Source organism: Caretta caretta, chromosome 16 (genome assembly GCF_965140235.1).
Source record: "Caretta caretta isolate rCarCar2 chromosome 16, rCarCar1.hap1, whole genome shotgun sequence".
NCBI lineage: Eukaryota > Metazoa > Chordata > Testudines > Cheloniidae > Caretta > Caretta caretta.
Genome location: NC_134221.1, coordinates 24,582,501 through 24,596,904, shown reverse-complemented (window position 1 = coordinate 24,596,904; position 14,404 = coordinate 24,582,501). Strand labels below are relative to the sequence as shown.

At 41.9% G+C, this 14,404-nt stretch overlaps 1 protein-coding gene across 4 annotated transcripts in view; it reads right to left on the bottom strand.

Annotated features, from left to right (window-relative positions):
- PBX3 (PBX homeobox 3) overlaps nucleotides 1-14,404 on the bottom strand; it is a 160,206-nt gene that overhangs the window by 127,758 nt on the left and 18,044 nt on the right. Inside the window, exon 1 of one of the 4 annotated variants that reach the window (XM_048823006.1) lies at nucleotides 13,939-13,952. The exons of the other annotated variants lie outside the window; for them this stretch is intronic. Within the exon in view, the coding sequence (XP_048678963.1) occupies nucleotides 13,939-13,948 (10 nt within the window). The 5' untranslated portion in view covers nucleotides 13,949-13,952. Of the gene's footprint in view, nucleotides 1-13,938; nucleotides 13,953-14,404 lie in introns of those variants that run through there. 4 annotated transcript variants of the gene reach the window in all.

The window sequence follows — 14,404 nt, the reverse complement described above, 5'->3', positions numbered from 1 at the left end:
ACCAGGAGTCTCTCTTCATCAGGACAGAATCCTTATAAATACAAACTGAACAAGCAAAAAGAGTAACAAACAAACTAGCTTCTGTTTTTTTACGGCCGAGACTAGTCACTGCAGAACATCAGAGATCACAGTGATAAAAACTCAGCGGCAAAAACTGGGTGACATTACATAGCCCAAGCTGACAAGAACCATGTCAGATCTGACATCATCCTCACCTTTACTGATTCTTCCCACTACACAAAGTGACCCATGTTTAAATGTGTTGGGGGTGACCAGACAGCAAGTGTGAAAAATTGGGACAGGGGTGGGGGGTAATAGACACCTATATAAGACAAAACCCCAAATATCCAGGACTGTCCCTATAAAATCAGGACATTTAGTCACCCTAACTGGGGTGAAGCAATGGCTAATGGAGCAGTGCATTTTTAATACTGCCCTGGTCTTTCCAAAACCAAGCAGCTATTTGCTTTTTAAAATTGGTCAAGTTTTCTCTCTCTCTGGGATTCCTGAGACAAGCCATGTCACTTTTGTTTGTTTTTAAACTGGTGTTACATTATTTGCATTATATGCATTTTGACCTGTGAAGTGCTCAGCTAACATTAGACTCTTAAGCATCAAATAGGGGCATACATGGATGTGCCACAAACAACTCTCTCTTTACACACAATCCTCCCCAGAAAGCAGATATTTATTCACACATCAAGATAAGAAACCCTACAGAATTTTGACTTTTTAAATCTATTGGTCTTTTCATAAACGAAATACTGATGGAACTGTAGAGAAAATTAAATAAGTGCTACTGAGTAAATAATGAGGACTTCTGATAAGCTCATAAGTACAGTATAAAGAGTAAATTCGCATTAACTTTATAATTTAAGGCTAAGAATTGTCTTTGAAATTTCTTCGTTATGTTACATTTAATATATGGATTCATCTGTACATTAAACTGTCTAGTTCTATTGGGTACCTATAGGTCGGGACGCAGATTTATAACAGAAGGCAATTAAAAGATTTGTCATTTGAAATTATTAAATAAAGGAGCCAAAGCAGGAAGTGTGTGACCTGGATCTGGATAACAGCTAGGAATAGCCTTTGGCTGGAGAGCAGCAGACACACCCCAGGCCTGAACAGTGATCATTAATACATAGCCAAATTCTGCTCGCCTCCCCAGCAGGAGTTCATCCCATTGGCTTCAGTGGGAGAGCAGGGCTGTTCCATTGGTTCTGGGGCAAAGCAAACAGGATTGGGCCCACTAGTGGAAGCTGTGGAGCAATAACCAGAAGATGGCAGAAATAAGTAGTCCCAAGAAAGAGAGAGGCATTTTGTCCAGCACTCACTCTTGCTAGGGTTGCCAAACCTCCAGGATTGTCCTGGAGGCTCCAGGAATTAAAGATTAATCTTGAATTAAAGATTATATCATATGATAAAACCTCCAGGAATACGTCCATCCAAAATTGGCAACCTTGAGGAGTGAATCCCACAAAAGGCATTTGTTGATAAAAACTGCATTTTGCTGTTACAAATCCCAAACTAAAGCAGCCCCAAATCCACATTTGGGATCACATTCTGTCTCCCAGACTCCACATGCGCAGCTCGCCAGCAGGAGAGCCCCACACGCAGGGAGGACAGAATGGCAGAGACAAAAATCTGTCATGCAGAACCCGCAGCAGAACTTTGCCCTTTCCCTTTTTGTAATGTATATTAAATATTCAATTGAGGCAGCTGGAATGTGTTCTGAAATCTGGGGGTTGGGCTCTTTACTGTCCATTAATTTTATTATCTGCTACAAACGTTAGATAGTAGAGTTGTGCTTTTAAGAACTATTCTTAAAAATCTGAGCCTCTGTTAACCTTCTCTCCATGGCATATAGTACATATATTTGAGAGAAAGGAATAAGACCCAGCCTGCATTAGATCAGAGGGGAAACTCTGCTGTAATGAATAAAGCAAATGATAGATCTTTTAACCATGACTATATACTAAACAGTTTGAAATCATAGAAGATTAGGGTTGGAAGAGACCTCAGGAGGTATCTAGTCCAAACCCCTTCTCAAAGCAGGACCAACCCCAACTAAATCATCCCAGCCAGGGCTTTGTCAAGCCTGACCTTAAAAACCTCTAAGGATAGAGATTCCACCACCTCCCTAGGTAAACCATTCCAGTGCTTCACCACCCTCCTAGTGAAATAGTGTTTCCTAATATCCAATCTAGACCTCCCACTGCAACTTGAGACCATTGCTCCTTGTTCTGTCATCTGCCACCACTGAGAACAGCCTAGCTCCATCCTCTTTGGTATCCTCTTCAGGTAGTTGAAGGCTGCTATCAAATCCCCCCTCACTCTTCTCTTCTGTAGACTAAACAAGCCCAGTTCCCTCAGCCTTTCCTCATAAAAGTCATACGCCCCAGCCCCCTGATAATTTTCCTTGCCCTCCACTGGACTCTCTCCAATTTGTCTGCATCCTTTCTGTAGTGGGGACCCCGAAACTGGATGCAATACTCCAGTGGCCTCACCAGTGCTGAATAGAGGGGAATAATTACTTCCCTTGATCTGCTGGCAATGATCCTACTAATGCAGCCCAATTTGCCATTGAGCTTCTTGGCAACAAGGGCACACTGCTGACTTATATCCAGCTTCTCATCTACTGTAATCCCCAGGTCCTTTTCTGTAGAACAGCTGCTTAGCCAGTCAGTCTCCAGCCTGTAGCGGTGCATGGGATTCTTCCATCCTAAGTACAGGACTCTGCACTTGTCCTTGTTGAACCTCACCAGATTTCTTTTGGCCCAATCCTCCAATTTGTCTAGGTCACTCTGGACCCTATCCCTACCCTCCAGTGTATCTATCTCTCCGCCCAGCTTAGTGTCATCTGCTAACTTGCTGAGGGTGAAATCCATCCCTTTATCCAGATCATTAATACAGATGCTGAACAAAACTTGCCCCAGGACTGATCCCTGGGGCACTCCGCTTGATACCTGCTGCCAACTAGACATGGAGCCATTGATTACGACCCGTTGAGCCCAACGATCTAGCCAGCTTTCTATCTCACTTATAGTCCATTCATCCAATCCATACTTTTTTATCTTGCTGGCAAGAATACAGTCTCAAACTATGCACAGACCTCACCCCTACAGCATGGTATGGCTGGGCACACTGGGCAAATAACAGGCAGCACATCACAGGCACGTGCATTGCTTCCGTGAGCAGAAAAGAGACACAGCACAACACACAGATACTCTATACCCAACGTGCTCTGACTTAATGTACAAAACACAACACTGATTGACCATGTCCAACCACATGTACGCAGCTCCGTCCCTAAAGAATCTTGTTTTTCCATAACCACCTATATTCCAAGCAATCTCTTTATTCCAGAGATGGGACAGTAGAATGGGGGAGGACTCTGAGTTACTACAGAGAATGCTTTCCCAGGTGTGTGTCTGGAGGGCCTTGCCCACATGCTCTGTGTCTAACTGATCACCATATTTGTGGGCAGGAAGGAACTTTCCCCCAGATCAGATTGGATGAGTTCTTCCTCTTCCCTTGCAGCGTGGGACATGGGTCACTTTGCTGGTTTGAACTGAAGTAAATGGTGGATTCTTTGTAATTTGAAGTCTTTAAATCAAGACTTCAGTAACTCAGCAAAAGGTTATGGGCCTAGTACAGGAGTAGGTGGGTGAGCCTGCGATGTGCAGGAGATCAGACAAGATGATCATGATGGTCCCTTCTGATCTTAATGTCTATGAAACTCTGAGGTGAATAATTACAGGCTTATATATCAGCCTAGGGCCTGATAATTACTTATGCTTACCAGGTATTACAGTTAGACAGAAAATACAATGTAGGAGCAGTGATGAGCTGCCAAAATCTTAACAACCAGTTCCCTCCTCACCCCACGAGGGGGTCGTGGTCCACCCCCGCCCCCCAGGGACTCCTGCCCCATCCAACCCTCCGTGTTCCTTGACATCCCCCCCGGAACCTGACCCATCCACCCCCCTCCCCTGTCCCCTGACTGCCCCCAGAACTGGGCAGAAGGGTCTCATGGGCCACCGTAGTGGGTGCCCACCCCGCCTCTAAGAGCCAGAGGGACCTGCTGGGGGTCGAGGTGGGGAGTCCCGGCCATGCTTACCTGGGGCAGCTCCCAGAAAGCATCCGGCAGGTCCCTCTGGCTCCTAGGGGCAGGGGAGAGTAGCTGGGGAGGGAGAAGGGGGAGCGGTCGCTCCCCCCACTGATCATATTAAAAGTGGCGCCTTAGGCACCGACTCCGTGGGTGCTCGGGGCTGGAGCACCCACAGGGAAAATTTGATGGGTGCAGGGCACCCAACGGCTGCTCCCCGCCCTGCGCCCGGCCCCAGCTCACCTCCGCTCAGCTTCCTCCCCTATTCCGGGGAGGGCTGAGAAGCAGGTGACAGCTTGGCGCTCAGGCCCAGGGAGGTGGAGGCGGAGGTGAGCTGGGACAAGGAGCGGTTCCCCTGCGCCCCCCCCAGGTTACCTGCTGTGGCGCAGGCGGCCCTCCTCGTGCCCCCCCCCCCCCCCGTCCCAGCTCACCTCTGCTCCACCTCCCTGGGCCTGAGCGCAAAGCCGCCACCTGCTTCTCAGCCCTCCCCGGCTTCCGCGCGAACAGCTGATTCGCGGGAAGCCGGGGGGGGGGGCGGCGGAGAAGCAGAGCGGGCGGCGCGTTCAGGGGAGGAGGCGGAGCGGATGTGAGCTGGGGCCAGGGGCGAGGCGGGGAGCTGCCAGTGGGTGCTTTGCACCCATCAAATTTTCCCCAGGGGTGCTCCAGGGCTGGAGCACCCACGGGGTCAGCACCTAAGGCGCCACTTTTGGCCGGTTGTTAAATTTGGAGGGACAACTGGTTCTAAAAGGGCTTCTAAATTTAACAAGTTCTAGCGAACCAGCTCCAGCTCACCACTGGGTAGGGGGATACAGTAGTTATTTATTAACCCTGACCCCAAAGAGCCCTGTTATATTCCCACATCACAGGCCTATTACCAGGGCAGACCCATGAGCTGGAAATCTCTTTACAGCTTGCTCTCCTGCTTTTGAGCTTGTACACCCTCTGGTGCTTGGTGATGAGGTGGCTTAATGCACACTGGAGATGCAGAATTTAACGCATCTTATAATAAATCAAGTACTTCTCTTAAAAAAATCCAACAAAAACATTTTTCATTCAGCTGCTTCAAAAACAAAGTTTCTGCCTAAATTCTCTTTCTTCTGACCCGTTCTGCAGAATAGGAAACAGTGAGTGATCGTCCCAGTGAACAAGAAAGTCAGCTGTTAATGAACACAAAGCTGATCCAACTGTTGACTCCTAAGGCTGGAGTCAGGATCTTAAATCCAGTCTGCAAGGCACCAGAGTGAAGAGTGCCTGGATGGCTAATACCAGTCTGGCTGACCCAGCCCCTGAAGAAGTTTTGAGATTATGCTTCAGGGCTTAAATGGGACTTAAGCGCTACCTAGTCCTTCCCTTAGCTGTGAGCTCAGAAGTAAATTTCACTCACCATGCACAGCTTGAAAAGAAGGAAACAACATCATGGAAAGCACCATGCTAGCAAAAACTAATGAAATGATTCAAAATAAAGAGAGGCTACATTCACTCATATGGGAAGGGGATGACTTGATATTTAAAAACAAAACCAAAAAATCTGTGTTGCTATGCATACAGTTTGATGCTGACTATGGTAGTAAAAATTAAAGGAATTCTGGATTTATGTCATTAAAGTTTGAAAGATAAAGTGCCTCTAAGTCATTCTCAAACACAAAAGCTTTCTAGTTTAGAAATAAATATTTAGAAATAATTTTGACTGATTCTGGAAACCAGCCTGTTGTAGGGTTTTTTGTTTTTTTAATAGTTCTGTTGATTCTGGCTTCTAAAGGAGAAATTCATCAGGAGGAATGCTGAAAGTGTGTCTTACAATTACATACAAAACACGCTAACAATCTTGTAAAACTCCACCCGGTAGAGTTACCATCAGTGTAGTTTATAATCCTAGCTTTGAACAGCTTTTCTGACTGCAAGCTGTCTGGGTAATTACTCAGCTGTCTGAGAATTACTATTGAACTCTGTCCCTTTTTATCTCACTGACTGACTACTATTTGTTATTAGCCCAAAGTAATAATAATATATTAACAAACATGCTTAATATACAGAAATGTATGTTTGCATGTAAACCGCACTGCACTCTGCACTCTTAAGTGTAGAAAACTACTGTGAACAGACTGAATAGTCACCCAGAAAACAGGCTATCATCTTCACAAAGGCCCAGCAAAAGTCTCATATACTCAGTCTTCAGTAATTCCCACAAATAAAAATACTTTACACTGAATGGCAGGTGAGTATGACATCCAAAGAAATGCAGTTATATGGGAAACCTTCACCTTCCAGGTGGGTTGAGGCACTTTCAGCGTTGTTGTGTGCCTCGGTATACTCATAGCGTGTGGGCATCCAGCGTGACCAGACCCTTGTGGTACTCTTTACGCATGGATATATAGTTGAGTTTTTCTCACCTGCTCCAACAGACAACTTAACTTAAGCAGAAGAAGAATAGATAAAGTCCCTTCAGGGGAGTCAATAACTGGGGACCAGAACAATCCTAAACGGGATCACAGAGACATAGCACCTCCATACAGTTAGGTATTAGAAAGGTATTAGAAACCTCCAAACAATTGTGCATTAGTTCCAAGAGATCTCTGCAATGCATGGGACAGGAGTTCTACGAGACATGGCTATTTCAGGTTTTTATTCAATATCTGAAGCTTTTATCAACTGAGACATCCAACACGCTCAGAAAACTTCTTTTAAAAAGTATTTCACCTAGTGTTGTTTGTTCTGGGCTACAGGCAATGTACTCTAGAGCCTTTACAATACCACTCACTGCTGACGGTGAGGAGCAATTCCATACACCAGCAGGCCTCCTCACAGCACATTTCCACTCACTGTGCTTCACATGCTTGTCATTTCTGTCCCATCAAATGGAGAGAGGAGCAGAAAAGAGGCTCTCAAGAGCAACAGGCTTAGTGCACTATCCCTGAGGTGTCAAGCCACCCTGCTTATTATAAATAGCTGGATTACTAAGTTTCAGAGAGAGAAGATCCGTTTCTTGTCATAAAGGATGATCTAAATACAAAGGTTGGAACGTAGTAGCTGGAGTGACAATTTGAGGCGGCAGCTATTACTACGCCAGGCAGAAAAGAAAGCAGGTTCACAAAGCAAAGGTCTAGCCCTACCGTGCTAACCCATAACGCTGGACCCTCCTGGGGGCGGGGGGGATGGAGGGGGAGGATAGCCTTCCATTGAGAATATATGAGATCTGCAATTCTGCTGATATTATTCAATGTCAAAATTACTGTTACAGCTTGTACTCATGCGTTTCACTGACATCATCAGATGGAACGCAAGGGTCCCCTGAGGATGGATATATCAATGGAACTGCTACAATTACTCTGACATTGTAATAACTCTGGACATCGTGAAAGGTCCATGCTCACTTTCTCTGGAAAAGAGACATTATCAATGAACCTTTAAGCAAGCCTCTCTTCCAAAGGTATCAATAATTCATGCTGTCTCCATGTAACGCTCTCCCTGCCCCAAAATATATCTTTTAAAAGACTGGTGCAAATGTCCTGTTTCCTCTAAATGGGATTCTGCATAGGGAAAATACTGTGCATTAATGGTTGTAAGATGACACCATGGCAGTACAAATCTAAGGCATGGGACATGCTTCCATCATCATAATGCTTCCTTCAGAGCCTGTACATACTGGGAGTTCATGCGCCAACATCCTGTAGGGATCTAGCACTTAGCAGAAAATACCTTTTCCTGACCTAGAGTAGGAAGTACACACCAATATTCAGAGTTGTCAGCTCTTCTTCCCAATACAAAGAATCACTGATCACTGTTTGTTCATTATATAAGTAATGTATATGATGTTTTAAAAAATACACGTTGGTTAAAATACAAAATACACTGTATTTCATGTATCTAACAAATGTTATACTGCAACTGACTTGACAGTTATTTGGTCCAAACTAATCAACACATACTAGTTAAGCGAAAAAGAAACTAGTGCAGCCCAGAGAACACGTGCTGCAGATCTTCTGCATCTTTATGGAAAAGCTTTGTGTTATTAATATCGATTTCAGCTAAAAATAAATCCTATGGGAGGGAAGGTGTCACATAAGGAGCTTCACCTTACTTGTTGTTCTGTTATTTGCACAGTTTTAACAGGATTTTTCCATTAATCTGTTACAAACCATGAAATTTTATATTTTCACCATGACCAAGCCATGAAATTTGCCAACTTATCCATGATTTACACTTGGTCATAGATATAAGGTCTGTTATGCTTTTTTAACTAAATAACTACTGAAGCTTCCCCTTTGGACAGAATGAAGAATTTGCCTATAATTAAAGCAGGGACTGTTAACTGCTGGCAGTAAAAGTTTACAGCATTGTTTGATAGTTGCAAAGATAAGCCAGTAAAAATCCTGGGATGCGGTGCCTACCTGTGCTTCCCACATACCCTAACAATAGGGGTCGATCTCTCAGCATTATGACATCAGTCTCAGATTAGGTAGTGAAATATGCACCAGCCTTTTCCCAGAACCTTTGACAAATCACACACAATCCTAAATCTTCATAAATCACGATTAAAGACAAGTATATCATCACCAACGCATATATCTTCCCATGCCTGACCCAGAGACTAATGAGAAAAGGCCTAGACTATCTCATCTGATTAATTAATTCAAAATGTCTGCTGTTATTCAAATGTGAGGCTGGTATTATTTGAATAACACTTGACAGCAGTGCCTGAAGATATCATTTCTGATTTGTGAAGCTGCTGCTGCATAACTGATGATAGTTTATGAAAATGTTCCATTGAAGCTGCTTTTCTTGGCACAACTGTGAAAGAGTTTCTGGAGAGGGCTGGGTTTTTTTTCATCAGTAGTTGATGTTCCCAATATTGTCAAATATTTCCAAAATCTGTAAGATCTTGGAGGCATTTTTTCCTGAACTCTTGCTTGAATATTAGCTTCTCCTTTTCTCCAGGAATTATTTAGCCAACTTGGTATGTTTTTCTTTTTGTAGCAGAGGCCAAAAACATCCGAATGTGACCTTTCCCACACTGACCTGACCCCCAACCAGTGCAAATGACAAAGTCTCTTCCCTTTCACATAAAGGGAGGGACTCAGGAGATTGGATTGGTCCAAGTGGAGTCACCTCACTTCAAGTCCAGGCTCATTCCTTTATTCTTAGCAACCTGTTTTGGTTTGGTTTTTTTTAGGGGGGGTGGGTTGGAGGGGGGGTATAATATCATCGTCTTCCTGCTCATCAGCATAAGGTGCGTTAGAACAATAACCTTGAAGCAGATAAAGCTGACAGTCACTTCCAAGAATGGCAACGTCACTGGGTAGTTAGTCACTGGATGATGCTTCGTAAATATAAAGTTTGCTCCCTTCCTTCCTCCCCACACCTCTGGAATTCGGCTAAGTGGGGATATTTTCATGTAATCGAACTTTCTATCATCTGAGACATCACTAGGGCTTCTCCCTGGATATAGGGAATCATCCCTGGCATAATTTCAACACTGCTGTGAGCCTCCCCTTGAAATAGCCCCAGGCCCAATTAATATAGTAATTTCAATTATTTATATGGTCACTCTGGGAGTAGGTCTATGGACAAGTTTACCTCTCTTTCAATACTGCAGTTTCTTTTTTCAGCTACCAACGTCACCCATGTATCAAAAAAGTGCAAGCAATGGTGTAAGGTATTCTGTCTCAAAGGTCAAAAACATATAAACTAAGATATGCCATTTCCTATGGATTGTCACAGAAATCAAGGCACTTGGGAAATTAATCAAGAGAACAAAGAATAAAAGCATACTCCTTACCGGTGCTTCAGCTCAACCCCAAATGCCAGTTACCCAAGGAAATCACAGCCTCCCTCATTTTAACTGGGGAAAAGCTTGAAAACAAGACAGCTTGTGTTTACTAACTCATAACTCTCAAAAGAGGGTCCTACTCCAATAAGGATTATTCAGCTACATGGAGGGATGTGTTTCAATTAGAAGTAGTAATAAAAATAAAAGGGGGGTTGCTTAGTGCACTTTTTTAATACATAAAAACTAAAACTTTACATCAAGAGTCTAAGGGGGGGAAAGTGGGCAAATCCAGAGCAAATCTACTGAAATTGTACCATCAGTCTTAAACCTCCAAAGGACTCAAACCCACAACAGGATCCAACCTTTAGGAGGTGCTGACGACCCACAACTCCTAACAATTTTAATAGGAGTTGAAAGGTGCCCAGCACCTCAGCACGAGACCTACAATGACACAGGAGTGGTGTACTGCAGTGCATGGGGCTTCTGAAAGAGCACTTATCAATAATCAATAATAATGTTGTTAAATTTAAATTCAGTATTTGCTCATCTTTATTTTAACAGGCATTTTGATTTTAAAACGTCTTTATTTTGTCTTTCTATAAGATAATATCAGTAGGGATTTCACTACATACAGACTGTACTGCAAAATATGCATGGCCAGTTAGACACAATTTTTATTTTATTAGTCAAATATGAAACTTGATACCATGCTCATAACAATTTTAAAACTGTGATATTCTACAACAATGTAGCCATAAGCACTAAAAAAAAAAAAAAAAAGAGGATGTGAAATGTATGGTCTAAAACGAATATAAATCAATCATTATGACAGAAGTAGCACTTATTTGAGAGTCAGAAGTGAACAAAATATTCTGTGTCAGCAAAATGTCTCCTGTCAAAACCTGCTCTTTAAAATTTCACTATAATGTGCTGAGACAAATGTCCTTTGCAACTCTGTATAGAGAGGCATGTTCTAAATCTTCATAATTCAAACCTCCTCTGTTTTCAGACAAAGAAGAAAGCTGTAAACAGTTATATATTCCTGTTGATGAAATAAACACAGTGCTTCTAACCACACCAAGTGCTAAATGCCACCATCTCCTCCATCCAACACTCAAAGAGGACAAATTGCATCTTTGAATTATCTACCCAAGTAAGTCCATGAAAGACATGTCAAGAGGTTTATCCCTTTTGTTCCTCTTATGACTGAATATTAATACTCATGAAGGTTAAGGGGACATCAAAATGAAAGTATATGTTTATGGGCAGATCACTTAGCATTCTGGTAAGTAACAGCACAAGCTCCTTGCGCTGCATTGAGGATTATCTGAGTTGTGACCCACAGGTCTATGGAACAAGGATCAGAAGAGATGTATTTATGCCTCCTACATTCCATGTGCCCTGTTGTGACTTTTTAAAAGTTATGTATGTGACTCTTCCCCGCCCCCCCCCAGACCCCACCCCCCACCATGAATCCTCTTGCTGTATAAAAGGCTGGCAGATGTGTTGGCTGCATCATGTTCTGCTAGGAGAATGTCCACATCATGCCACGTTGTTCATGGCTGGCCACTGCTGTGCTCCCAGCACATGGCACATCTTTTTCTCTCCCTTCTGTAAACCCAGTAGGATTGCTGCCCCCTTCTTTCCCTTTGAATCCATGAATCCCTCAGCTCTTGCCCTAGAAGGCCCCCTGCCTTCGGTTAAATGATGAACATTCGGGAACGGTTACATCTCATAGCTAAGTTGTTTGGGCTAGTTTCCTCCCTTTCTTTTTCCCCTCTGAGTGCCTGACAAGTCTCCTGAGATATGCTCCAAAGACAGATATCACATGATTTCACTGAGAGCTGCATTATGTCACTTTTCAGTGTAAATTACATTTAAAAAGAGGACATGCAGCTAAATCAGATCAAAATCCTTCTCTAGTTGGGTTGACATTGCAAGTTTAACACCTTTTAAGTGGCTGCATTGTTTGTCTGTGCTGCCATAGTTTTAACATATACAGGATCCTAGATTTAAAACTTTAAAAAGGTGAAAGATTCCAGTTTGTGTTATCATGCTGATGATAACACAATCTCTTACATTTTTTTTCTGCAGTCTTCAAAATGAATTGGGGTCTGTCAAGTATTTACCGAGTGTCTGGACTGCGGTGAAATTGGCAAGAGTTACATGGTTACCTTCACAAAGGGAAAGCCAGCATTGTTCAACCCTCTGTTCTAAATTGGACACAGTCTGCCATGTAGTCTAAAAATGCACTATGAAAAGGGCTGAGATCTACTGTAATTTTTCAACAAAACAAACCACAAATAACTGGGAAGGGCAGCAGTAAAACAAAGCACTAACTACAAAATAACAATGGGTCTCTGATTCAGAGCTCTATTTCTGCTAATGTTATAAAAATAAATGGTTAGGTTGAGAATTAAGAAATATCTAAAAACTGCAAATAAATATGTTGTTTTTCTGCAAAACAAAATCATTTTTTCATAGCTAGTTTCTCCAGAATATGATGAACTCTTTTTCCTTGTGTTGTGCCTTAAGACATCATGTGCTTTTATCCCTTAGCAAAATATGAACCAGCTACTAGGTTGACAATGCCAAGAACCATGACAAAATGGATTATTAATGAGAAACTGATCTCCAGAACTCTATTAATTTATGTCTTCCTGTCGGATCCCAAAGATGTATCAGCCTTCTCACTCAAAGAAAAAAATGCCAACATTGTACTTTGTTTTAAAGTTCTTAGATGAAGAATTCATTATCCAAAGCACAGTTGTGTTATTTCAGTCTTCTTGTAGAATAAAGATTCTTTATCAAATAGCTAAGAAAGCTGCTGACAAGTGCGAGGATCTTGCAAAATATATTTACATCAAAAATTCAATGTGGAAACTTAGGTTTTTAACCTTTTTTCCCCTCCTCAGCAATACTCCTTTATGCATTCTGACCGATCAACACATTGAAAATGAAGACCTTGAAATTCCACATGTAAAAAATGGAGAAATACTAATGTGATGATTTTTTTTAAAAAAATTATTAATTCCACTAATTATTCTGATGCAAAGGAAAACGAAACATGTAGGATATCTTTGTTAAGCACAAACAGCAAACAGACATAAAATATTCTTAAACCTTTCGGGGGGGGAATCTATCTAATCTGTGCTTATCATAATATTTATGAAATAAAAAACAGAGAGGAAAAATTGCTGTAATGTACTCTGGGTGACCTCTGCTTTCGAGAAAGAATGAAAACAGGCTTTTGCTTTTCAATCCCCATCAAAGTGGAGTTAAAGGAGGGACAGCATTCCCTTGCTCACTGCCATTAATCATTGCTTTCTTCAAGCAAGTGCGTATTAATTTCTGTCATCCCAAACATCATCGAGTATTGTTACAGCACCGTTCACTCCTCATTCACCACCAGTTGTTACCAGTTTCCCTACACCGAGCAGAGACAGGGTGAATCGTGTGGATTTCAGTGTTAGAGGCCTTTATCCCTGGGGTGCTGACACCAATTAAGCCATTTCAAGAAGAAATGAGAACAGGCGCAACCCTTCTATGTAACAAGAGCTTGCACCTAGCATTGGCAGGTTGCCATTTTCTGTTGCCTCACACTACAAAACACTCTGCCACATCCTTTGGAATTATACAGCATGTTTACGTTTAATCTTAGCAGTATCTTAGCTAATTTTTTTAGATCTGAAATGAAAAACTCAGTGTGGCAGATTTTGCAATCACATTTAAAGGCAACTCAGAATAATATTCCCAGATCTCAAAAAAAGCCTTAGGAAAAGGTTTATAAACTAAAAGTATATTTTCCCTATTGCAATATTTTTTAAAAAGTCAATAAAAATTAGTATTAGAGAGAGAAAGAGAGAGAAAGAAATGCATAGTATCAGAATGAGCTTGTGTTGCTTTGCTTAATACTAGCATTATATATATACACATATATATGGGACAACTGACTACAGTTTTACATTGCAATATAATAGATTTCCTATATATAAAAATTAACTGGGTACTCCAACATCAATAACAAAGTTCAAATTTGGTTAGTAATAAGCATCCTTACACTGTTGCATCTGCATCTGTTTCCTTTGGGGGGTTGCAGGAACTATAAAATTTCACATTTCATAAAAGTTACCTCGATCCCTAAAAATCAACACATTTAATGAGTTTAATTAATATCATTTGGTGCATTACTAAACAGCATGTAAAGATTTATCAAACTTGCTGGCAATATTGTTGATTTTTTCTGACCGCTTTAGATCTAATCATTCTCCTTGTTTTAGACATTTACATCTGCTTTTAAGTTTTTATGGTTGCCTGTTGGCAGGCAGCAAAGTGGAGCTGTCGATGCTGCTGCAGAATAATGCAAGGTTTGTTATGAATTAAATATTAGAAACCTTAACGCAGCGGCCAATAAGAATTATTTGCCTTATTAAAGCAGCAGAAGACGCTGATTAAATTTTCATTGCATTGCAGTCTTTTTCCCATTTCTGCTTTCAATTCATCATTCTAATGTATGAAAGGCTTGC